The sequence below is a fragment of the Trachemys scripta genome, chromosome 11 (genome assembly GCF_013100865.1).
Source record: "Trachemys scripta elegans isolate TJP31775 chromosome 11, CAS_Tse_1.0, whole genome shotgun sequence".
Taxonomy (NCBI): Eukaryota; Metazoa; Chordata; order Testudines; family Emydidae; genus Trachemys; species Trachemys scripta.
In genome coordinates, this window is record NC_048308.1 from 44130566 (window position 1) to 44157077 (window position 26512).

The following is a 26512-nucleotide window of genomic DNA, read 5'->3' on the forward strand; positions in this document are numbered from 1 at the left end:
TCATGCTGAAGCATTTTGTGACCATAAACTGTTTTGTATTCTTAGAACAAGACCAGTGGTGGTTGTTGAAGCTTTTTTAAAACACCCTAATGCTGTAAATCGAACTAATCTGGAATGTGCGGAAAATGGCCAGCCTGCTGTGTGTGTGAATTTAATGCTTTGCTTTACCTATAAAGGACGAGACGTCCCTGGTTATGTTGGTAAGCTACTTGATAAATATTTTGTATTGAATACATGGATCAGTTTCCATGCTGTAGAATATTTTACCATTTGGAATATAAACAAATACAGTGTTTGTAAAGTAATCCATCAACCTGAACACAGTAGGTATCACTATGAAAAATCACTAAAAAGCTATGGCAGTAGGATTAAGGAGAATAAACAATAATTCTTTAAATATATATGGAACAAAAGAAATCCAAACAATGGTATGGGTCCAGTACTAGACAAGAATGGTAAATTAGCAATCATGATGCAGAAAAGGCAGAATTCAATAAATATTTCTATTCTGTATTTGGAAAGAATGAGCATGTATTCATGTCTTACAGTGATAATGAAATACTTTTTGTTCCACCATCAACTGGGAAGGATATAAAACAGCAACTATTAAAATTCAACATTTGTAAATTACTAGGACCAGATAATTGCACCCAAAAAGTATAAAAAGAATTGGCAAAGGAGCTCTCTGAGCCACTAATGTTGATGTTTAACAGATCTCGGAACAACGGGGAAGTTCCAGTGGACTTGAACTAACAAAATTAACACCACTCCGGATGGTTTTATCAAAGATAGTTAGACTAATGTTTTTATGAGATTATAGGATGGTTGATAAGGATAATTGTGTTGAAACAACATACTTAGACTTCTTTAAGACATCTGACTCAGTGCTTCATGACATTCTGATAATATAGCACTCTACAAATTCAAGGCATCCCATATTAATGAATTAAAAATTGGTTAACTGATAGATCACAAAAAGTAATTGGGAATTGTCATTACATGGACGGTTTTCTAGTAAGGTCCCACAAGGTTCTATTCTCAGCCCAATGCTAATTAAATATATTTATCAATGATCCGGATGAAAATACAAAATTATTGCTCATACAATTTTCTTATAACATAAAAGTTGGTGGAGTAATAAATAATGACGGGGACAGGTCGGTTATACAGACTGACATAGATTGCTTGGTTAGGATGCTAAATGCAAGTTCATACATCTAAGAAGAACGAATATAGGTCACACTTATAAGATGGAGGATCCTGTCCTGGAAAGCAATAACTCTGAAAAAGACTTGGGGGTCATGGCAGAGAACCAATTGAACATGAGCTTCCTCATTCAATACTGTAGCAAAAAGGGTGAATGTGATGTATAATTTGGATGTATAATCAGGAGAATACCAAGTAGGATTAGGAAGATATTACATCTGAATATACTGTTTCTGAATACACAGATAATTGGCTCTGTGGATGAGGGGAAAGCAGTAGATGTGTTATTCCTTGACTTTAGCAAAGCTTTTGATACCATCTCCCACAGTATTCTTGCTGGCAAGATAAAGTAGTATGGGCTGGATGAATGGACTATAAGGTGGATAGAAAGCTGTCTAGATCGTCGGGCTCAATGGGTAGTGATCAATGGCTCCATGTCTAGTTGGCAGTCGGTATCAAGCAGAGTGCCCCAAGGGTCGGTCCTGGGGCCGGTTTTGTTCAATGCCTTCATTAATGATCTGGAGGATGGTGTGGACTGCACCCTCAGCAAGTTTGCAGATGACACTAAACTGGGACGAGTGGTAGATACGCTGGAGGGTGGGGATAACGTACAGCAGGATCTAGACAAACTAGAGGATTGAACCAAAAGAAATCTGATGAGGTTCAACAAGGACAAGTGCAGAGTCCTGCACTTAGGACGGAAGAATCCCATGCACTGCTAAGACTAGCGACCGAATAGCTAGGCAGCAGTTCTGTAGAAAAGGACCTAGGGGTTACAGTGGATGAGAAGCTGGATATGAGTCGACAGTGTGCCCTTGTTACCAAGAAGGCTGACGGCATTTTGGGCTGTATAAGTAGGGGCATTGCCAGCAGATCGAGGGATGTGATCATTCCCCTCTATTCGACATTGTTGAGGCCACATCTGGAGTACTGTGTCCAGTTTTGGGCCCCACACTACAAGAAGGATGTGGAAAAATTGGAGAGTCCAGCGGAGGGCAACAAAAATGATTAGGGGGCTGGAGCACATGACTTATGAGGAGAGGCTGAGGGAACTGGGATTGTTTAGTCTGCAGAAGAAAGGAATGAGGGGGGATTTGATAGCTGCTTTCAACTACCTGAAAGGGGGTTCCAAAGAGGATGGATCTAGACTGTTCTCAGTGGTAGCAGATGACAGAACAAGGAGTAATGGTCTCAAGTTGCAGTGGGGGAGGTTTAGGTTGGATATTAGGGAAAACTTTTTCACTAAGAGGGTGGTGAAGCATTGGAATGGGTTACCTAGGGAGGTTTTTAAGGTCAGGCTTGACAAAGCCCTGGCTGGGATGATTTAGTTGGGGATTGGTCCTGCTTTAAACAGGGGGTTGGACTAGATGACCTCCTGAGGTCCCTTCCAACTCTGATATCTTATGATTCTATGATTTTCTATTATTCTATTTATGAGATCATAATTGGAACACTCTGTCCAAGTCTGGCCCATCATTTCAAAAAGGATGTTCACAAATTGGAAAGCTTCAGATAAGAAAAAAAGCCTTAGAGTGAAAGACTAAAGAACAGGGGTGGGCAAACTTTTTGACCCGAGGGCCACATCTGGATATGGAAATTGTATGGTGGGCCATGAATTCTCACGGAATTGGGGTTGGGGTTCACGAGGGGGTGAGGGCTCTGGTTGGGGATTCAGACTGTGGAGTGGGGCCAGAAAAGAGGAGTTCAGGGTGTGGGAGGGGGTTCTGGGCTGGGGTGCGAAGGGTGTGAGCTCTGGCTGGAGGTGCGGGCTCTAGGGTGGGGCTGGAGATGAGGGGGTTGGGATGCAGGAGGGTTCTCCGAGCTGGGACTGAGGGGTTTGGAGGGTGGGATGCGGATCAGGATTGGGACTGAGGGGTTCGGAGAGTGGGAAGGGGATCAGGGCTGGGGTGGGGGTTTGGGGCACGGGAGAGGCTCAAGGGTGTAGGCTTTGGGCGGCGCTTACCTCAAGCAGCTCCCGGAAGCAGCGGCATGTCCCCCCTCTGTCTCCTACACGGAGGTGCGGCCAGGCGGCTCTGCGCGCTGCCCCATCTGCAGGCGCTGCCCCATCTGCAGGCACCACCTCTGCAGCCCCATTGGCTGCAGTTTCCAGCTAATGGGAGCTGTTGGGACAGCGCCTGCAGACAGGGCAGCGTGTGGAGTCCTCTGGCTGCGCCTCTGCATAGGAACTGGAAGAGGGACATGCCACTGCTTCCGGGAGCCGCAGCATGTGCTCGCGGAGTGGCCCCCAACTCCGCTCCCCAGTGGGAGCTCAAGGGCCGGATTAAATCGGCTGGCGGGCTGTAGTTTGCCCACACGTGCTAAAGAAGCTCAATCAATTTAGTATATCTAAGAGAAAGTTAAGAGGTGGTTTGATCCCAGTTTACTAGTCCCTGCATGGGGAATAGATTTCTGATAGTAGATGGCTTTTTAATCTGCAGAAAAAGGTGTAACAAGATCCAATGTTTGGAAGCTGAAGCTAGACAAATTCAGACAAGAAATAAGGCACTGTTTTGTAATAGCAAGGATAGTTAACTATTGAAATAATTTATTTAGTGATGTGGTAAATTCTGTATCGCTTGAAGTCTTAAAATCAAGACTGGATGTTTTTTTAAAAGATATGCTATACCTCAAGCACAGGCCATAGGCTTGAAGCAGAAATTATTGGATGAGGTTCTTTGACCTGTTTTATGCAGGAGATCAGATTAGATCATTATAATGGTCCCTTCTGGCCTTAAAATCTATGAATATTTCATTAGCTACATTACTACTAAAAGAAGTCGTACACATTATATCAGAGGGGCAATCCTGTAGTTAAGATTATAACTAGTTTTCAATTAATATGCCTGAATTTTTACCCTTAATCATCTAAACAAATAAAAGCTGTATAAGTTTTATCATAAGTGGTAGCAGAGTTGCTAGAGAATTTTTGAGAAAACATATAACTAATAAGGCAAACGCCTTTTGAGATATGGGAGGTTAAAAAACCTATACAGTCTTCAAAAAATTCAAAATTTTTAATTTTGGGGGCGGGTGGGGAGAAAATGGCTTATCTTCATAACAGGATGGTCTAGAGACTCTAAATTTGTTTTATTCTTCTATTCTCAATGAGAATTTGAGTGTTCAGGAAAAGGTACATTATTTATTTGGATTGATTGATTATTTTGGTATTTTGAAATGAACTCCAAACTTTCTTAGGTCCACCTCTGAGCCATCATACTTCTCCTGAGTTTAAGCAACTTTGTAAATCCTTAGTAGGGCCAGCTAGGTTAAAGGACATAGCAGAATTGTCTATGTTAAAGTTCATAAAGAAGTACAAAGGCAAAGCAGTGTAATGGGGGTGAGGGTAGACCTTTGAATTGCTAAACTTTGTACCTGTCACTGCTTCATAAGGGCAAGGGCTCCAATCCAAACTCCTTCCCATCTGCCAAAAATGCTTCCTGGACTAGCATGAAAAAGTGCTACGCTTACTTTCCTAACCTTCCTTCGTTCACATAGTGCATCTTCGACCCTGTGTTTCACCTTGTATAGGGACCCACAAAACCTAGCGCCAGATTTGTGTGAAAAATTGCCATGCCCAAGGTCAGTTTGATTTAGTCCTGGATCGTCACATTGCAGGCAGGTAGGAAATTAGTGAAGGACAAATATCAATACTCAGTGAAGATCCATACTAGCTGACCAGCAGTAACATTGTTGGTCCTCTGAAAGCAGTCTCATCCAAGGCATTACTGATCAGGATGGTACAGAAATGTTGCCCATTACAACCTTCCATAGTGCAATGGAGAAAATGCAGTATGAGATGCTGCCAACTTTGATGACTGAATGCATTGCTCTGCTCTTTAGTCAGTTAGGCAGAGAGAGAGAGAGAGATTCAAAAGCACAGAACAGGGAATCGCTCTTACAGAATTTGAGTTGGGTACACTTTTAGTTTTACTACACGAGTCCTTTTATTATATGATTAAAGCATTTAATTGTAACATGTAAAATGGTAGAAAAAATAAGAAAGGAGCTACTTAAATAATGCTGATTCTTTAAATATGTATAATTGCTTTGAAAAGTCTCCATGGGATCAAGAATTCACATGATGAACCTATCTGAAACAGCTTTTTTCCTTTCCAAATTTGACTAGATAGCATACATATTTCTTTTTTATTGAAAAGAGTTGTTTGAAGAGAACACAATTACTATATTAAGTGAACTGAAATGCTTTAAAAATTAAAATAGTTTGTGTCTCCACGAGTAGAATATATAAGTATTGTAAGCATAACTACTAATAATTTTAAGGGTGAATTGAAAGGTTTGGAGTTCAGATTCCCGGAGTTTTGTGTTTGTCTGCAACAGTCCCCAATTCAGCATGCTTAAGAGTTGAGCACTGCTTATGTACCCTTGTTGAATTCAGGCCTTGGGTAATAGTAATGGCAACAGGGGGAGGAGGAGCTACACAAAACCCAGAATACGTAAACTCAAGTCACAACAGAAATGAAGCAATGAAGTATTAAAACAATGGTGTTCCAAAATTTGCTTGTGATTTGATTATCCACAGTGTTCTATTTGTGATTTAGGATCTTACAGTTTTTTGTATTTATCTTAAATTAAATTTCAGTCATTGAATCTATTCTTGTCTACTGTTTGCTGAAATTTTAATGCCAGTTCTGTGACTGACTGACACTGGGTTTTCTCAGTCAGATTCTAGCTATATTTATCAAAATATAATAACAATACACCCAAATCAGCCCTGGTGTAAATGCATGCAACTCCATTGATTTTAGTGGAGCCACGGGCTCATATTAGGGATGAGTTTGGCTCTGAGAGTCAGAAGGGAAATAATAAATTTAAGAGAATGTGTTATGTATCTGCATACATATGTTTTCTTTAAAAATTGTGAAGTTATTTTTTCCTTTTAAATTATAGCTTTGTGTATATTCCCAAAGGTTCGAAAATGCCTTTAACATGATGCTCTTTAGAGCATTTTGAGACAGACATTATGTATCCAGCACTCCATTTGTAAGTGATGAGGTATAACTCCTATCTTAAATGAGTGAAAATAAACATGTTTCAAAGATATTTTGTAAAAAGCTTTTACTTACTTGCTTTTTAATCTTGCAGTACTGCTTTATGACCTGAGCATAGATGTAAGCAGAAAAACAAACACTCCTGCAAGATTTTACTTTTCTTCTAATGGAACATCAGATATGGTCTCAGGAAGTATGGAGATTTACAACAGCAATGTTACCTGCAAAAATCATCCAGCATTTTTGAAGGTAATGTAATCTTTAGTATCTATTTTGTTTAATACCGTAACATTGTCATGTGTGTAAGGGTATCTACCTACTTTAAAAAAAAGTTTTTACATAGTCTATTTATGATACCCTCACCGAAATTAAAAAATAAAATGTCTGTCCTAGCAGATCATAACTTTGTCCATTAAGTAAATGTTGAATCCCTCACGCACCCACACCCTGCTTCTCCACCCTTTGCTGCTTAATGGATAAGTCAACGTGACTCTCTTGACTTTTTTAAGTGTGTGCCAGCATCGTTAATGTCAGCAGGAATGTGTACCTATTAACATTATGCAGCTGTCTCCACTAGGAGAATATAGGCATTCCTATATTTGGGGTGATAGTAGGATTTAAAAAATCTTGGTAATTATTTTTACCATTTTGACCCTATTTTAGGGAAGAGAGAGCGAGAGACAGATGGCAAACTTTGTGGCTACTGGGAAGATATTGCACAGATTCACTATAGGTGCAAGAGAATCCTATATGTCAACATCTGATCAGTAGTGCTGAGCCGACTCAACAAATTACTGAAATGGTGTATTTAGATAGATTGGGATTTAGGGGTGTGCTGGTAAAATTTTGTGGGCCACGCTACGGTTTGATTTTTGCTTAATATTTTTGTTTACACATTTTAATTTTTTGGTAACATTTTAAAATAGAATTTTAATTTTTAACTAACTTGGCCAAACTCATCCCTGGTGATACCAGCAGAGTTACACACAGGATAAATTTGTCTATTTGTCCACTATGTTTACATGGATTTTGTTTTTTCCTTTTAATATATATGTTGGTGTATCCTGACTCTGCTTTCAATATCTACATAATGTTTGCCTAAATTTAAATAATTTGTATGATTTACATATGTAAATAATTTTGCATAGATGGCAGTAGGAGTAGCTGCTCCCTACCTGCTGCAGCATACAACGCTCCTAGTACTCTTGGTAAGGGGGAAAGAAAGGGAGCACTAGGCTGTGCATCAACACTTGCAGAATCTGATTGGCTGATCTCTCCCATTCTTCCACCTTCTGGGAAAGAGCAGCCTATCAAAAGGGACTTCTCCATAGGTGAGGGTTCTCGTGACAGAACCATAGCAGCCATCAGGGAATAACTGTACAGTCAACAGGTCCATACGCCACCACAGGAAATGGGCGCCACATCACCAGGTGATTTCTGTTCTCTACCCAGAGATCAGAGGTTGCCTGTATAGATCCAGGTGGTAGCTTATAAGGCTTTTGGACCCAGGTCTTTAGGCAAGAGTGAGCAGAAGCACAGATTAGTGCTCAGGTGGCGATACATAAATCAAGACTAGGCCAAGCTTAGTGAGTATCATCATCAGTTGATCATCTGGCTGGTCCAGAAGCCCAGAAAAAGGGCTGAGCCCACCAGCCAAAAGTCTGGTTGCCCAGTGATCTAGTCCAGATCTGCATTTAGAATAGTTTATTTCCTATATATAATTGCATGAAGATAAAGGTTTCTTCAGGCAAGATCTACATAGGAATTTTGTGGATGGTGCAACATAGATAACCATATTTTAATGTAGTCCTAACTTTGCATTGGGCCAGATTCTGCCACCTTTACTCACACTGAATAGACTCTAGCCCATTGGTAATAGCACACATGTGACGTGATCTCAGTGAGACTGTCCATATTTTGCATCACAAGACTCTTAGTCTATGGAATACAATATGCTTTGGATACATATGCATTGTCTGTGTGTGTGAAGTGCTGTGATGCTGTTTTATCCTCAGGTTAATTTAGAGAAACCTAAACCTAAAGGTGATTTTAAGATTTATATTAAAACTTTTCACAGTTATCACATATCCATTACATGTTTTAATTGAAAATCTATACATGCATGCTTATTTTGACATTTAATTTGTGATTATATATAATTGATCTCATGTAAAATTTTTCCATAATACTCCATTTCCTTTTAAATTCTTTAGTAGTAATATCAAGACTGCCCCCATCACCTCACTGAGTCTTCTATGCCTGTATGAAGCTGTTAAAGTTAACTAAGTGTGAATGTCTGTCAAATAGAGTCCTTACAGGAAAGCATGTACATTATATATATTTTGAGTAAAGAATAATTAATAGCTAATTAATATAATGAAAGTAATATACAGCAGATGCAGAGAAGACCTTATGGAAAACTATTGTGAATTAGATAACATGTGATATGGTCAAAGAAAGCCTGTAGATAAGAATGAAAGCAGTGGACATGTGGAAGGACGATCAGTGGCTGTCTGTCTCGGGTACCTAGGGAATAATTTAATCAAGTTTGCTATTGTAAAACTCAGTGCTTCAGGCTGTTCAGTTTTTACAAGTATATAACTTGGGATTTGGGCTTCGATTTGTGGCATTCCTACACGGTCAAGGTTTAATGTTGAAATTACGATTTATTGAGCAGTTTAATCATCTTAATGCAGAGTACAAAATATAAAGACAGGGGAACCCCCTCTCTCCGTCCCAGCTCCATATCCTATTTATGTGTACTCGCAGAGCCTTTTTAGACTTCTCAGAAATACCTGATCCATTGTGCCTGTCTGGGTTTGTCCCATTTGTCCATTGCCCTTCTCTTTCACCTACCCTTACTTGGAAAATGCAAAATTACTAAACTGTGACCATAAATATTTTAAAATAAAACAGTCAACCTGGTGCCAAAGAAAATTCTGTTGGGTCTTCCACCAAATAAAGTTTCAATTAACAATTGTTGTTTAATCATAAAATACACTCTTCAGTTATGAAGTGACTGCTCTCATCTCATTATTGTTAATGAAAATTAGCTCAGAAGTCATGGAGAAGTAGGGAAGAAAAAGGTATATTCAAAGAAGAAGATTTCATTTCTGTGGTTTAGGAAGTGATTGTATGTATGAAAATAGAGATAAACTTGCAGTGTTTTCTTTATATACATGTCTGTTTTATATGATTAACTCATTAGGTTTCCAATTTTCATAGAAAGATGTAAGGGATATCCTGACTCCTATACACATTGAAGCAACTTATCATCTTGGGCATCATGTTATAATGAAAAGAAGTGTGGAGGAATTCCCACCACTTGAACCAGTTCTTCAGCAGAGGAAAGAAAAAGACATTATAAAAAACAAGGTTAAGATATGGATATTTTTGTCTCAACTTCAACAAAATGAATGCACATTGTAAATCATTATCTAGAGAAAATTTCACATAGTGTAGTATAACTAAGGAACACATTTTCTGAATTGGTGTCTAGATCTCATGGTGACAGGGACATTAAAAATGCCTTGATTTTATTAAATAAACCAGTAGGCTAAAAGTAGAATGCTAAGTTTTGTCTAAAGGATGCATTGCTTACAGAACATACATCTAGTTTGTATTTTATATTTTTTACTCTAATGGTACATATGAAGTGGCACAGGATTATACTGAAGCACGTAATTATCTCTTATTAATTATATTCTCTTATTGTTTTAGGTATATTGGTGTTAGTACTAGACATTTTCTTACCAGTCTTCTAGTTTCACATGATCTGCTGAGTCAAATCCCAGCATGAATTGCATGTTAGATACCCAGCACGCTGCTTACGTTAATTTATACTCCATTATTTCAACAATGTTGATGAAGTATGTATTATCTCGAGCTACTCCCAAGTGTTCAAGCACAGTGATTGGAAAAACCATACATTACAGTATCATAATTAAGCTATTTCCCTCCCCTTCCCCCTCCTCCAGGAGCAAAAGTCAAAGTGTTCTTATGATTTGTAATTGGTATAATTAAATAACATTATTCTGACTCCTCACCAGTAATAAGTTTCACAAATTCAAAATAAAATTGACAGCCAGAATTTTGGGATGCCTAAGGTTTCTTCTAACTGGCAAAATATCCTTACTTGTGCTGTCCATCTCAACTTTCCATTTCTGGACCCACATACAGTCTTAACAAAAGAGAATCTTGCTGCGTGCCATACTGCAATACAGTGACATACACTTATTCGGTGGAACTTTAATAACCACAGCACTGACACAACCAACTCACATCACTACTGTCAAAGAAACCTAATATCACATAGGCAGTCTTTACTGAGATAAACTGTGTAGCCTGGGTAGCTGCTGCCCTATCATAGGAGATTGCAGAACTGTCCCAGGAACTTCAGTCCCCTAAAATGCTTTGTCCTTGCATGTACCTTTTAGTATTGGCTGATCGTATCTCTATTGGCCCAAGAATTAGACCCTTAGCATGAGACAGAATGCTGTGTCTGTGGTTCTATGTACAGTGCATGTGGCCAGAGAAATGGCAAGTCACCACCTGATTTAGCTCCTCCTTCAGTAGCAAGGGCTATTGGGCACTCACGATGCTTTGATAAGAACATGGTGATACGTGCATTAGAATTACTTTGTATCTGTTACTGTGTACACACTGTTTTGAAATATTTTCACTTTTGTCATCTCTTCACAGATGGTTTTTGCAAGATTTTGTTCCAGAAAAAACTGTTCTGCTGACTTGACAGTTTCTGGAAAACTTGCATTTCCAAAGTAAGTACAATATGACTTCCGTCTGCTGAATGAGACTGAGTAGGGCTTTATTTGTCTAATTGAGTTTTCCTTGCTATCTAGATAAAATTAATTTGCAAAAGTAGACTGAGTTCCCTAAGCAAACATTACAGGAATAAAAATTAGTTTCCAATTAAAGATTATTAAACAAACAACCTTTCAGAAAGTATAACAGTAATGTAATTATACATGAGAACAGTTCTTTTTCAATTATACTCATAAGATATTACCAAAAAAGCATGTTGTTGTTCATAAAAATAAACTTCGAAATTTCTAATTCAGATGTACTGAGATGCATGTAGCTCGCTGCACATCCAAAATTTAGACCCCTTCTAACTGACAAGAATTAAACTTTCTACTGCTGTTATGACTATACTTGCAGTGTACAAAAGGACATACTTCATTTTTGTGCTAGCAGATTGCTGTATTTACTATTTCAATTATGAAATAAGGAAAAAGAACTACTTAAAAATATTCACGGTACAGTTTAACACTAATGATCGAGGCACCAGATGGTTGGGCATTATGTGTGGTTTGGATTCTTTTCCCCTAGATATACTAGCTTGCATTTTCCAAGCTGAATTTCATTTTATAACTTTTCACCCATGTTCCTAATCTCTTTAGGTCCTTTGTAGTATTTCTTGGTCCACACAGGTGTTTGCAGCTCCTTCCAATTTGCTATCATCCTTAAATTTCATTCTCATGCTAGACTATTAATTTTATTTAAATGTCATGACAGTTCATTAAGACTGGATCTCTGCAGAACTAAACACTCTTCCTCTGTGAGATACTATCATTACCCTTCAGCTAGTTTTCAATTCACGTGACAGCGTTCCTATCCAGTGTAATTTGAATTCTTTTTTGAGTGAGATTTTAAAAGATCTGTTCATGCCATCTCCCTCCTCCTCTCCCCAAGTATGAGAGCATAAAAATGGCCATACTGGGTCAGACCAATAATTCACCTAACCCAGTATCCTGTCTTCACACGGTGACCAATGCCGGAAACTTCAAAGGGAATGAACAGAACAGGGCAATTATTGCATGATCCATCCCCTGTTGTCCAGTCCCAGCATCAGGCAGTCACAGGCTTAGGGACACACACAGCATGGGGCTGAATCCATGTCCATCTCTCTCACCAACAGTAGTTGGTCCAATAAAAGATATTACCTCACCTATCTTGTCTCTCTAATATCCTGGGACTGACATGGCTACAACAACACTGCATACATCTTGGGTAATAGCCATTGATGGACCTATCCTCCATGAACGTATCTAATTCTTTTTTGAATCCAGTAATACTTTGGCCTTCACAACATCCCTTGGCAATGAGTTCCACAGGTTGATTGTGTATGGTATGAAGAAGTACTTCCTTTTGTTTGTTTTTGTTTTAAATTTGCTGCCTATCAGTTTCATTGAGTTTCATGATTAGAACCTGGCTTCCGTGGCTCTTTGCAAACCCTGAGGGCTGAGAAATTTTATCTGCTGCATATCCCTGATACAACATGGAACTAGCTGCCTGATTGAACGTGGTTTTGTTTTATGAATATTCAGATTTTTACAGGTCCTATTGAATTGAGCTGCTAGTTTCACCTTGTAAAACATCTTAAAATGGTACATAAATATTACTATAATCATGTTATTTTGATTAATGACTTCTATGTGATTCTGGGCACAGGCTTTTGAGTCTTCATGGATTTCAGAGTAAGATTCTTCTCCTTCCCTCAACCATTTTCTTAGGCTTTAAGATAGTACTGCCTGAAAAATTTTGCTTTTTTCTAAGGTAAAGGATTTGGAGTATTTTCACTAGCATTAATACAAGTTAAGCAGGTTTATAAATACCATTACATTTTACAGGATGGAAATAGAGTACAAGAATTTGTACCATCTTTTTCAACTAAAATAAATAGGCTACATATCTTGATAAAGTGTGAAATATCACCTTAAATTACTTTTTGCCCTAGTATCTTGATTAAAAACTGGTTAGCTGTGAAGCATTAATTTATTTTGTCTAGACAGAATGCATTCATTATCCAGAAACAGCAAAGCAAATGCTTTTTTTTTTTTTTTTTTTTTTTTTTTTAAGACAAATGTCTCCTAAATGAATGGAATTGTATAGGGGTTGTCACTGAAATACTTGACTCTTGTCCTTTACTTCTTGGGTTATGGTTCAGCATGTATGCACTACCTTATTCTGTTTCTATTGCTTAGATTCTGGTCTGCTCTATAAATTTCAAATATGCATTATGCATGTTTTAATGAAGAATGAAATATGATTACCAGGGAAAAGCTCTAGTTCAGCTTTGTCACACTCCCAGATGTGCACCTGGTGCTTTATGTACTAAGCTGGTGGGCATCTTTTTCACGGCACCTTGTTAATGAATCAAGTTGCAGTAAAATGTGTTCCAGAAAAAGAGTAGAATAGCAATTATGTAAATGTGGTAAAATAACTTTAAAAGGTAAAGTGAACTAGAAATCCAACTACTGAAATGTTAACATTGTGATTCTCTTTAATTTGATGTTGTCTTGGAACCTAGCTGCTTATGCAGTGCTTTCACCTTCTGTTGCTTGTCTAAGTGCCAACTTCTTTCCCAAAGGTGTTCAGTGACTAATGTTTGGTTTCAAGCCAGAATATTTGATAAATGCCTATTTCTAGGCAGCTCTTTTGCAAGTCTTAATTAAACTTTAATGTCAAACTGAAGTTTACTTTTAGAACCTCTTAGGTGCCTTCACTTGTAACATGATTATAGAACACTAGGTAGAACATAAAATAGGCATGTTCACTCACCTTCCTTTTGTCCTGTTTCACATTAACTCAGTCCCATACCTCAATTGAAAGCTGAAGACTGCAGCCTTATGTGGAACGTAGGGATATAAATACAAGGCATTAATCCCTGTGTTTAAAAAAATCAATAATGCAGATCTCAATAGAAGGCAGAGAAAAACCCAACTAGTGAGACCAGAAACTCTCAACCATACATAAGCATTACAATTTATGCACATATTTATTGCCCTGTTGGAATGTTTCCTTAATAAATTCAGTTGATATAGCCATCCTCCTTCTAATGTTCTCCATTCTGGGTGAAATTCTACTCTATGCAGAGGGCCTGCCAAGCTTTAACTTGAGGGCATAAGTGGTGCATAGATCTCATGTGGCTCCTCTGCAAAGGAGTAACTTCCCCTTAGAGATGCTGAAGCAGGAAGACATTCTTCTACATCTCTGGGATACAAGACCTAGCAAGAGTAAGCAGCATTCCTTACTAGTCATGCATCTCTGAACTAGCACTCCAATTACTCAGACCCTAAAAAGTGCAATGCAAATGAAACATTGTGGTGGATTGAGTACTGTTTAAATAGTGGAAAATTGAGTTGCCTTCAGCTAGATGAGCTTTTGCAAATACCTTATCACATTGAAAGGGTTTCGCTTTTTTTCCCCCCCTTTCTCCAGACACACTCCTTTTTACTGAGGTCACTTGTCTCTGTACGTGTTGTACATATCACTGGTTTTCTCATACAGTATAACATTTTAAATATATTCCTTATTTTTATAGACCTCATGAAAAGAAAATGTATCTTTCAGTTGGAAGTATGAAGACTTTACTCTTGAATATATCTCTGAGCAATGCTGGAGATGATGCATATGAAACTGCCCTCCACATACAGCTCCCTAAAGGTCTTTATTTTGTCAGAGTTCTAGAACTGGTAAGAATTGAAATTCTATGTCCTCATAATTCCTTGACCATTCTCACATTACCTGGACAGACCATACAGCTATGTCTACACTACAGCTGAGAACAAGCTTCCCAGCTGGGGTAGACAGACTCATGCTAGTGGGATTAACACTAGCACACTAAATATAGCTGTGTGGATGTTGTGGCACAAGTGGAGGTTCGAGTTACCCACCTGAGCTCAGACCCATGGGGTAGGGTTGATAAAAAAACCTCTAAGTAGGGAAAGCTGACAACACTCAAGATTTTCTGCTTAAAGCTTTAGTTAATCCATCCACACAGTGGGCACAGTTTAATCAAATTGGCCAAATTTTTTATTTAATAGTAAAGTTTTGCAGTAAATGAACAAAAGTAGTGACTTCTAAATGTATTTGGAAATACTAGTATTTAACCTCCCTCATAGATAAGACCCTACTAAATTCATGGCAGTGAAAAATCTGGTCTCCTCCATGAAATCCACTGGAGAGGGGCAGGACTGGGGGCGCCCTAGTTGGGACCCCTACCATGTGCTGGGCTCATGATCTACCTCTGGGAACATCCCTCGACTGCAGAAAGCTCCACACCCTCACCCCACTTCCTGCTCCCATTGCTCTCCAGCCGCGGGGTGGGGGTGGGGGAGGAGACGGGGATCACTGCACAGTGAGCAGCCGTGGAAATTCTTGCAGTTTGACCCAGCCCTGGGAGTGGCCCCTGCAAGAGAAGAGGAAGTCCTGTCCGTCCCCAGCCCTCCAGGACTAGCACCTTGACCCTGGTGCACAGCTGAAAACCCCCCACCCCCAGAACACCCCCATACAGCAACGCCGGAACCAGGAGGGCCAGGGGACTTTTTAACATGAGCAAAGTTTGTGGGGTAGGAGGTGGTGTTACCCCCCCCCCAACTGCAAGCCTTGGGCAGGCGCAGAGCCCCTGGTGGCGGCTTGCAGTTTGGAGGGCAACACTGCCCCTGCCCCCAAAACTATGCCCATATTGAAAAGTGGGGGGGCATGGCCCCTCCTGTTCCAGCGCTGGTGGCACTTCTACAAAGGTTCCAGGAACCCTTGCCCCCGCTCCTCTCTGGCTCTAGGCTCAGCACTTGGGAGTTGAAGGGGCCTTGGTCTGCCTGTGTGTGTTCAGGGTAGGGGACGGACCACAGTCACCCACCCGTAAGGCCAGCCCTGCCTCCCCCCAAAATGACCCCCCTCATACCACCTGACCCTCACGTCTGTGCTGCCCGCTGCCCAGCTCTGAAGGCAGTGCCCCCCAGCAGCAGCAGCAGCGCAGAAGTACGGGTGGCAATACTGCAATCCTATTACAATAGCTTTGCAATCCTCCCACATCCCTCTTTTGGGTTGGGATCCCCTTGGTTATAACACCATAAAATTTTAGATTTAAATATCTGAAATTGTGCAATTGATTGTTAAAATTCTATGACTATGAAATGGACCAAAATGGACCGTGAATTTGGTAAGTCCCTACTCCTAGTATCATAGAAATATAGGGCTGGAAAGGGACTTCAAGAGATCATCTAATCCAGTGGTTTTCAACCTGGGGTCCGCCGACTATATCAGCGAAAGGTTATCATCATCATAGAACAGTGATTTTCAACCTGTGGTCCACAGACCCCTGGGGGTCGGCCAATGATGTCCAAGATTTCCAAAGGAGTCCAGACCACCAGTCAAAATTTTTAGGGGTCTGCAAATGAAAAAGGGTTGAAAACCATTGATCTAGTGCATCCCTCCACACCAAAGCAGGACTAAGGGCTTGTCTTCACTACCTCCCTGGATCGGTGGGTAGAAATCGATCTCTCAGGGATCGAATTATCGCGTCTCGTCAGGACGTGACAATCGATCCCTGAATCGACGCGCGTACTCCACCAGCCCAGGTAGGAGTAAGTGCCATCGACAGGGGAGCTGCAGCGGTCGATTTGCCGCCCTCCTCACAGCGGGGTAAGTTGGATCGGATACGTCGAATTCAGCTACGCTATTCGCGTAGCTGAATTTGCGTATCTTAAATCGATCCCTCCTTCCCCAGTGTAGACCTAGCCTAAGTGTACATAAACCATCCCTGAGAGATATTTGTCTATCCTGTTCTCCTGTTTTTAAAAACCTCCAGGGACTGATCCTCTGAGCTGTTCTCAGGAGGTACAGAGCACCTTGTTGGATCAGGCCTTTTTTTTAATTATTTTTTTAAAGAAAGCTGGAGATGAATGGTAATATTGCAAAGGAGATAAAAAGAATTTAGAGGGAAAGAATTTTTGTATTATTTTGTTTAAAGAATTTACTTCTAAGATGTTTATACTTGGCTTCTTATCTTTGAGAGGGTAATTTTAGACTTAAATAGGTTGACAATATACTTGCAAAGTCAACTCATTAACCAACAGAATATGAAGAAGTAATGAAATAATTTGATTGGTGCAAGGAATTGAGCAAAATGGACTCATTGGACTAGTCAACTATTAGCAGCAGAAATATTTTGTAAATTCCCACTGATGTTCACTGAAACAGTACATACTCAAAAGTGAAATTTTATGGCATATATGTAGCTTGAAATTTCTGACATAACTTTGCTAAATGGTCATTAGATTCATCACTTAAAACTGTTACTGTTTTTCATTCTTTAATTTTAGGAAGAAAAACAGATACATTGTGAAATATCAGATAAGGAAGCTCATGCAGTGAGACTTGACTGCAGTGTTGGGTATTTATATGTAGATCATCTGTCAAAGGTAAAATAAACCTGAAATTATTAATCTTTAAAACTATGTCTTGTTTTATGAGTAAGTGCTTAAAATGTATGACTTGGAAGGGGAAACTTTATATTACACACTCTACATAAGATCTGCTAAAGCTAGAATGAAAATGTTCAACAAATAAATTATTGCTCACCTCCTTCCTCTCTATACCATATTCGCCACCATGATAATTGAGAACCGGAGCTTCTCATAGTCATAGACTTGAATGGGCACAGCTCTAGGAATAGTTTATTAAGAGTTAATGTTTTGTCAGATGTCTCATGACATCCCATTTCCTTTTGCTTTACTTCATTGAGGACACTATCCCCATTATTGCATTTATGTGAGGGTCTGAGTTTCTGTTAAGTCAAAGTTGAAATATCGCACTGAGACACCAAGGACAAGATATACACAACAGAATGCAGTTTATTGCACCTAAGTAGACACTTTGTAGGTATGCCAGTGTTTTTCTTTAAAGTAATAATAATAAAAACCCTTCATTCCATTATCAAGAAATTAGCCTTCTACAATTTATCTGAAACAATGCATTCAAATCAAATTAGTTATTACAATGTATCAAGAGCAGGCATATTGTATGTACTGTAATCTTGCTCGCTTTATGGTGAACTGTACCAAGGAAGTCATTTAAATGTTACTTTTCTAGTTTTGTTCTTTTAACGGATATTGATGTGAAGTTACCATGTGTTTAAAAGGATTTTAACAATCGGAAAACGATTTTTTTAATCCAAAGATTCAATAACATCTCAGTTTTCAGTTACAAAGAGTATGAGAGGTATTTGTGTTTAAAAGCTTAGAGACAAAGTTTATTTAGTCAGTCTGTCTTTAACCTGCCATACAGAGGCTAGAGCAAAGGAGAGAATCTCATCCTTAGGTCGGGATTTTCAAAAGAGCTCAGCATTGGCCTATCTCTGCTCCCATTGAAGCATCTGGGAGTTGTACTGGGAACTTAAATGGGATCAGAGTTAGATTAATGCTGAGTGCTTCTCAAAATTGCAACCTGAAAGTTCTGCTGCAATTGGCCAAGCAGGAACAGAGTATCCTTTTGGAAGCAGATCGTACAGGGAAAGGGTTCTCAATCTTTTTCTTTCCAAGGCCCACCTGTGCATCAACTATTTGCAGACCCCCTAGGGGGCCAGAGACCCCCGGTTGAGAACCACTGCTATAGGGGAGTGCATGTTAGAGGAAATGAAGGGAGCACCAAATCCTCTCCCCCCCTTTGGGTGGAAATGTATTTAGGGCATGCTGTGACCATGCATTTAATCCAGAACTGGAACTTCATCTATAGCACAATACATTTTCTGTACCTTAACCTTCCCTACAAATGTTTTGTAGGAAAGTGATTGGGTTGACTGAGATTACAAACAAAAGCATTATGTCCTAATGAACTGGGGGCTGAACTTGTGCAAAATATAATTCGGCGCACTCTAGAATTTTTCACAAAGGTTAAACATTTAAGAAGGAGGGAAATTTCAAATTAGTTTAATGATGTAACATTTCATCTTAAACATTTGTTAAGACACACCCAATCATTTAGCACAAACAGTGTTTCATTTTTCTACAGATGGATTTTAGTTTTCTCTTGGATGCAAGCTCACTTACCAGGGCAGAAGATGACCTCACCATCACAGTTAATGCTACCTGGTAAATCTTGCTTGATAAAAATTGCTGCGTTTGATGAAAAATATCCCTAGCTTTGGAAAACGGAATAGGGAGCACAGCAAAGGCTTAATGAAGCACAACTAAAAGAAAGCTCATTTATTACATAAAATATAGAGAAACTGAAACCACAAAAAGTAGATAATTGCTATTTAAATAATGAGATTTCTGCTAACATTGTCATAAAAATGATTTCTTACTGGCACATGGATAGTTACAAAAAAAGTTATGTAAATAAGCTGCAAGGTGTATGTTTTATGTAATTAGTTATCTCTAGAGATAACACACCGAGTATGATGTATTCTAACACAGTTCCTCCTCTCCCTCCCATCCCCCCACCCTGCTTACTTCTACAGTAAAAATGAAGAGGATAACGACCTGCTGTTGGATAACTCCATAGCTTTAGTCATACCTCTGAAACATGAGGTCGAGCTAAATGTCCACGGGTAAGTAAGTTAATGGTTGCTCTGCATATCCATGTGCATAAGATTGTTGTTTATCCATTAAAGAACACATACCTCAGCTGAACTCCCATGATCTTCAGAGAGGAAGCATGGCCTAGTGAAAAATGGCAGTACTGGGAGTGGGAAGATCTAGATTTTATTCCAGGTTCTGCTGCAGACTTTGTGCTTCAGTTTGTTCCCCTAAAATGGGGGGAAAACCCCAAGAGGGCTGAGATTTAATATCCGAGGACTGATTCTTTGCTCTTCTATAACACCTTTTTCCATCATAGTAGTATTATTTGTTCCTGCTTTTCTGTCACTTAATCCTGTTTTCTGCAAAGGTGAACAAAAACTATATTTTAATCCTTTAGCCTATCAAATTCCATGTTGGTAATTGCTCAGCCTTGTGCTTTTTTGTGTAATTGTCCACTGCCTGAGTCAAACACATTGTCTTTTATACTCAACTATATTGACTGTTTGCTGTTCAGCTTGTCCCAGCTGGTGTTACTGCCTGTCATAAATTTGCCTATGAATAAAGCTACTTTGTTCTGGGCAGACGGACCCCTCTAAACGGGGCCTTGATTTGCCCAACCCCACTGTACCATAATCATTGGATTGCAGTCATGTAGCAGGAATGCCCAGGGATACTTTTTAAGGATCCTTTCCTTTGTCAGGTGATGACAAATGTAAAGGACACTTGGTATAAGGGCTTACAGAGATGCTGCTTCAGAGGGACAGACTCAGCATATTTGAACGCTACTTCGTATAGCAGGACACTTCTTTCAAACGAATGATGGGAAGGGGCAGCAACTGCTTCCACTATCTCCATTCCACTCTCCCACCACTTCCCTTGCCACCATATCCACCATTGCAGCCACTACAGGAAAATTAACATTTTAGCTCTAGCATTTTTCATTTGAAGATCTCAGAAAACTGATGCACAAGGTTGATGTTACTTGTAGATCTCTCAGAATCAGTGGCAAAGTTGGGAATAAACCCATAATTCCTCATAACCTAACCACTGAACCATACCTGTGATGAGTCTTTCTCTGAAGGTGGAGGGGACTGAAATCCCACTGGTAAAGGGGAGGTAAATGAGTCAGAGATGTAAAAAACGATTAGCCCCTTTGTCATAATTTTCCCCCTCCTTTATAAGCCCCTCTCTGAGTTGGGGATCAGTGGGTAGGGCTGGAGGATGATGGTGATTCATCACTACCACATTGTGGATTGAGTGGGCACAGAGATGTCCCGCCCAAATTAAAGCAGGTTTTATCCTTGACCTTCCCTACTGCAGGGCTGAGTTAGATGCTAATTCAACCTTTCCAGTTCTGTAGTGACCTGCATAGACGACAGTCTGGCCTAGAGAGGATAATGCTCATATTAACATTGCATACTAAATAGTGCTAATTTTGTCCTATTGTAATTATATTTTTAACTACTGTAGATCTCTATCACCCACTTCATTTGTTTATGGACCCAGTGAGGAAAATTCACCAATTAATTGCATGAAGGAGAAGATCAACTTCACTTTCCATGTAAGAGCTATTCTTTACAGAAACCATTCCTCTTCTTTTTCTAAAAGGTTAATTCTTAACAACAGATAAGACAAAGGGCACTTCCACCTCACCTTGTAACTTACTGGGAAAGCGTTGCTCTTGTAAAGTGCTTAATATAGAAACAAATACATAAATCCTGGGATTGGTGAGAACTTCTGCATGTAGCCGTTAACAGAAGCAGCTCCCTAGATTCTTGGAATCCAAGTACCAGTTTATATTTGTGGGTGTACCAATCAACATATACCTCCAGCAAGTGCTTTCAAAAAGCTTGAGAAAAATACACCTGTAGCACTAAATTTACTACAACAACAACAATAGCTATTAACATCTGTAGGGAGTGTGCTCAGCTCACCAGATGGGGTGCCCCTACAAATTTTAGGCTTGGTTTCTCTGTCTATGAAGCCACCATAGATCTAGTAAAGTGTGCTTGAAAAGCATAATCTATGCCCCTTACAGGTCAATAGAAACACTGCTATTGACTTCAATAGCAGCTGGATCAGTCACTAATTAAAGTCGGAGTTCCCTTTAAGGGTGCAAGCCATATTAAAAAGAACCTATCTCACTTAATTGCCTTTGAACACTTCCATAGCCTCCTATAGTCTTTGGTTCCCTATTCCTGTCACTTCTTTATGGCAAGTCCATTCATTCCAGGCCCCTGTTAACCACAGCCAGCATCCGTTAAGCACCTTTGACTGTCACCTTTATGGAGTGCTGCAGGTCAGGAAACTTTTGCTGCTCATTTGTTTTGCATCAGAGGTCAGAATTTGACCCAGACATGCATGTGAGTTTCACTGGTTTAGACTGATGATAGACCTGGATGATGGGGACAGAAAGGGGAGCTAGGTGCCCAACTTCCATTTAAAGTCAATGGGAGCTGGGTACCTAACTCTCAGTTAGGCCTTTGATAATATCCTCCTTCACCCTGGCTTACAATTTTCAATGGGTTTTCTTAGACAGTACATATTTACTAAAGCAGGGGAGTCAGCTGTAAAACTACTTGTGATTTGTACTACATATCTGTTCACTGAACACAAGTGCTGCACAAGGAGCTGGTATACAGCAAGTACTGTGTGTAGAGCATGGGGGGACTAGCTGGCCCTGGAGATTAGTAATAGGGTCTCTCTAGGTTACCAGTTCATATCCATCGCAGACTGGTGGATTAAAAGTCAATGAAAGTTGGGCACTTAACTCCCTTAAACCCTTTTGACTATCCCACCTGAAGCTCATAGCAGACAAGTGTCATACTGCAAAGCTACCACTACCCCAAATGGCACTTTATTAGCAGAATTAATAGAGAGATCAAGGATTCAATATGGGTAGAAAATAAACTGCACTATCCTCTCTTGAGGTGCTTCCCTCTAGTTCACAGTCAAGTTTTATTATCAAGCCAGCATTAGGAAGCCTCCATTGCTGCTGTAAGTGTGTGAATTCTGTGTATTCATTTCTTGATTAGTGTATGTGAATGAAAGTTTCAATTACTGTAGCATGCTTTCTCCCAAGGTTATCAGTGCTGGACCGAGCATGGCTCCTGCTATAGCTTTGGAGATAATGGTTCCTAATTCTTTTGCACCAAGAGATGAAAAGCTGTTTAACATTCTGGATATCCAGGTATGTTTATTTTATTATATTATGATTTTACATACTGCTCTGTATATAGTACATGAAAGTACAAAAGTAGATGGAGTACAACAGTGCTTGAAAAGGCATATCTAAATTTTTCTTATTTAGCTACATTGTATGTGAAACTTATTAATTTTGCCTAAATATTTTAATTCCTCTTATTTTAGTGCATCAACCAATTCTAAATAAATTAATAAACCAAACATGCACTCGTTTCAGAAATTGTCATGGGTATTGATGCTGAATTAGCAGAGAAGTATAAATGCTGAATTAAAATATACTGAGGTATTCTACAAAAAGAGTCAAATAGCCTGGGGCTCCTTACTTATACTGTGAATACACCTCTACCACCATATAACGCTGTCCTCGGGAGCCAAAAAATCTTACCACTTTATAGGTGAAACCATGTTATATCAAACTTGCTTTGATCCACCGGAGTGCGCAGCCCCGCCCCCCCGGAGCACTGCTTTACCGCGTTATATCCGAATTTGTGTTATATCGGGTCGCGTTATATCAGGGTAGAGGTGGACTTGTTACATTTAGGTTTAGTGCATATCAGTATTTAATCTATGCTTTCTCTGAAATATACTAGCTAGTACATTAGACTCTGATTGGAGCCTCATTGAAGTTAGAGTCTCCACTTGCCTGGGGCTTAGTATTGGGCCAATTTCTAAATTTTAAGGAGTGGTTCAGTCTGTTTTCCCCATTCCTGGATTCAGTGTTAGAGTACCGAAGATTTCTTGTAAAGAGTAGAATGCAGTATATTTTTAAGAGGGAAGTGTGAATTCCTACATTCCATAATCCTGTCCAATAAACCATCTCAGTTTTGGTTTTAGATTCTACTCACCCTCAAAGTCCTGCTAATTATTTGATACCAGACGGCATGGTTGTTGCTGTACAGAACCCACAATACACAGTCCCTGGTCTACAGATTTTTGTTGTTCTCTTGAATCTGTTAGAATGCATCGTAGCCTGCAGTTTTATTGACCTATTTATGTCTATCATAGTGGAATCAAACAAGCAAATAACAGCCATTTTAAAACCAGTTCTTTAATGTAATTACATTACATTACAGGGGAATGGGTGAGGGTCTTAATAAATTTCCCCTCTTTATTTTTCCATCACACCTCTCTCTGGCTGAGTATGGCTCATTCCAGAAGCTTTCAGTACAATTCTTAGGGCATGTAAGAGGTAAGCGGGTAGTTCTGGTTAAGCAAACTGGGCTAGAATTGCACCCACTATGCCAAAGGTGCATTTCTCTCATACTCTAGAGAAATCATTTTCAAATACAGAAATTTTCTTTGAGTTTCTGCATGTACAGAAATGTCTTCAAAGCAGTATCGGGAAATGTTTAGAACCCAGGAATGATTGTGCTGTTATTTCCAGACAGCTGATGGAGAATGTTTTCATAATAATTATACAAGAGACTGTACTTTACCAGAAAAAAATGGACATATGGACATATTAAAAGATCTCGTCATTTTCTTTTCAAAACCTACCAAGAGGCGAGTGGTAAGGGTCTTTTTTTGTTTGGTTGGTTTTGGTTTGTTCAGTCCCACTTTACTTAACCCTTGAAATAAACTACATGAAGTTACTTCATATTATGCGTTGCAAATACTTTTCAGGATTGATTTTAGAAGTCAGTGGGAAATTATACTTTTTAAAAGACTGTACCTTTATTATACAAACATTTTTGGTCATAAGCAAAAAAGGATTAAATATTTTCAGTTTAGATCCCACTCATACAAATTACAGAATCACCTCATATTGCTCAAGAAAAGGCTGGAATATCAGACTTATTGCAGGTCAGAACTGAGAGGTAGTGGCCGTCTTGTGTGAGGAAGTTTGTACAGGGCCAGTTTGTACTAGTCCTGAGTGACGCTAGTGCTACTAGTTCATTTTTGAATACTAACTCTTTGCAAATACTTAAAGCAAAATCAAAAATCTACAGTATGAATGATGTACAAGTTCGAAAGTGCCCTTATGATTCTTAATAACTGGATCAATGTAAAACAAAACCTGCAGTAGCAACAAACAATTTACTTATAGACATGTTTTCAGAATTGCTCAACTCTCATTTAGATTCTTATATAGGAAATTATCTCACTAGAAAATTCCTCACTTCCCCCCAGTTGTGGCCACATGGTGTTTTGAAAACCTGACAGTCTTTGTGGTGATTGTGATACCATGTGTGTAGCTCTTCTGTAGCCCAGTTTCTGGAACAGTTATTGATATTTATTGTAGGTAGCCTTGCATCTTGACCTCTTCAAGCCAAAAAAAAAAAAAAAAAAAAAAAAAAAAATTTTGACTAGATGTTAGAGGCCTTGATATTAACAAGAAAAAATAAACTATGCTGCGAAAGTTAAAGGTTGTATTTTTGCTTTTTTTCCTTCAAAGTACTGCATGAAAGAAGATCATTCATGTTTACGAATACTGTGTAAATTTGGAAACATGGAAAGTGGAAAAGAAGCAATTGTCCGAATGCAACTGGAAGCTACTCCTTCAGTTTTAGAAATGGTAAATTTCATTTAAATCTTTAACCAGATCATTTTGAAAGGTTATTTGCTTTTTAATGACATCACATGGATTTGCAGCACCCTCTTGTGAACACTGTGCTATATTTCTAGTTGACAGAAATAAATTGCACAATATTCATTTAATATATAAATCAAATATTGTTAAATCCAAGTTAATAATAATAATCAGTATACATGTTTTAGTTCAAATACCTCAGAACACTAGAGAGAGGTATTTAAACGTAAGAGGGTTGCTGTACTCTAGTCTAACACATTGTGCAAACCTCTCAAAGTGACAGATGCTGTGGCTAAGTTGGCATATTATAACCAAAAAGCAAGCTCCATGATATACCTTTCACTTCAAGCTTATAATACTATAAAATGGTGATAGATTTGGTTTAATATTCCTGCACTATTGATAATTTGATTACAACAGTCACTAACAGGATATGATAAACCAGACAGCTATTGGAATATACCTGCAGTTAGGCACATCATAGTTTTTTTTGTCATAAACTGAAGCAGAGGAAAGATACCAGAGTGAATTGGTCTCTTCAAGCATGACACTTCCTGGTCATACAAATGTAAATTGGTTAAAGGGTGAATGATTGTTGTCTCATTATTCTAAACACAATTACTATCTGAATTTGTCTATGTGCTATAAACACTTTAGGTGATTTACAGAACGGTTTAGTGCTGTTTAGATAATAACTAAGAGCCATTTTAATACCAAGATAATTCCTGATAATGAATGGGACTTGTAGAAAATACAGCTAAATTGCCATATTTGCATAATTATAAATCAGATACTGCCTTTGATAAAAAGTAACTTAGGGTGTAGACAAAAATCCTCTTTATCATTAAGGAATACCTTATACAGCAGGTCAGTCATTAATACCTGGATCTCAGAAACTCTCTTGGTTGAAGTGATCACCACTAGGAATACAGCCTTCAGGGGAGGTGTTGCAGGGAACATTCTAATAATGGCATCAACAGTGGTTTCATTAATTTGGTGGGTGTTAGATGCAAGTTCCAGGAAGGGGGGCAGGTCTTGAACAAAAGGAAATGTGAAGAAAGCCTTAAAATAGAAAACTGAACTGTTTGTCCTGTTTGCCCCCAGAAAATGTATCTACAGCTGTGGCAGTAGCTCAGTCCTTTAAAATATTTAGCTTTGGTTAGCAGTAGTGCATCGTTCCAAGTTAACTTGTCTAAATTTGTACATACAGACCTTTTGAGTTACTGGAGTACAGTTCT

At 39.0% G+C, this 26512-nt stretch overlaps 1 protein-coding gene across 1 annotated transcript in view; it reads left to right on the forward strand.

The window, feature by feature from the left end:
• The window catches only part of ITGA4 (integrin subunit alpha 4), a 56368-nt gene that overhangs the window by 26132 nt on the left and 3724 nt on the right, over positions 1 to 26512 (forward strand). The window contains 12 exon segments of the mRNA XM_034785766.1: positions 46 to 200; positions 6310 to 6464; positions 9441 to 9590; positions 10917 to 10993; positions 14560 to 14710; positions 17342 to 17440; positions 19029 to 19108; positions 19480 to 19569; positions 21011 to 21101; positions 22623 to 22730; positions 24129 to 24254; positions 25140 to 25259. Of these exon segments, the coding sequence (XP_034641657.1) occupies positions 46 to 200; positions 6310 to 6464; positions 9441 to 9590; positions 10917 to 10993; positions 14560 to 14710; positions 17342 to 17440; positions 19029 to 19108; positions 19480 to 19569; positions 21011 to 21101; positions 22623 to 22730; positions 24129 to 24254; positions 25140 to 25259 (1402 nt within the window).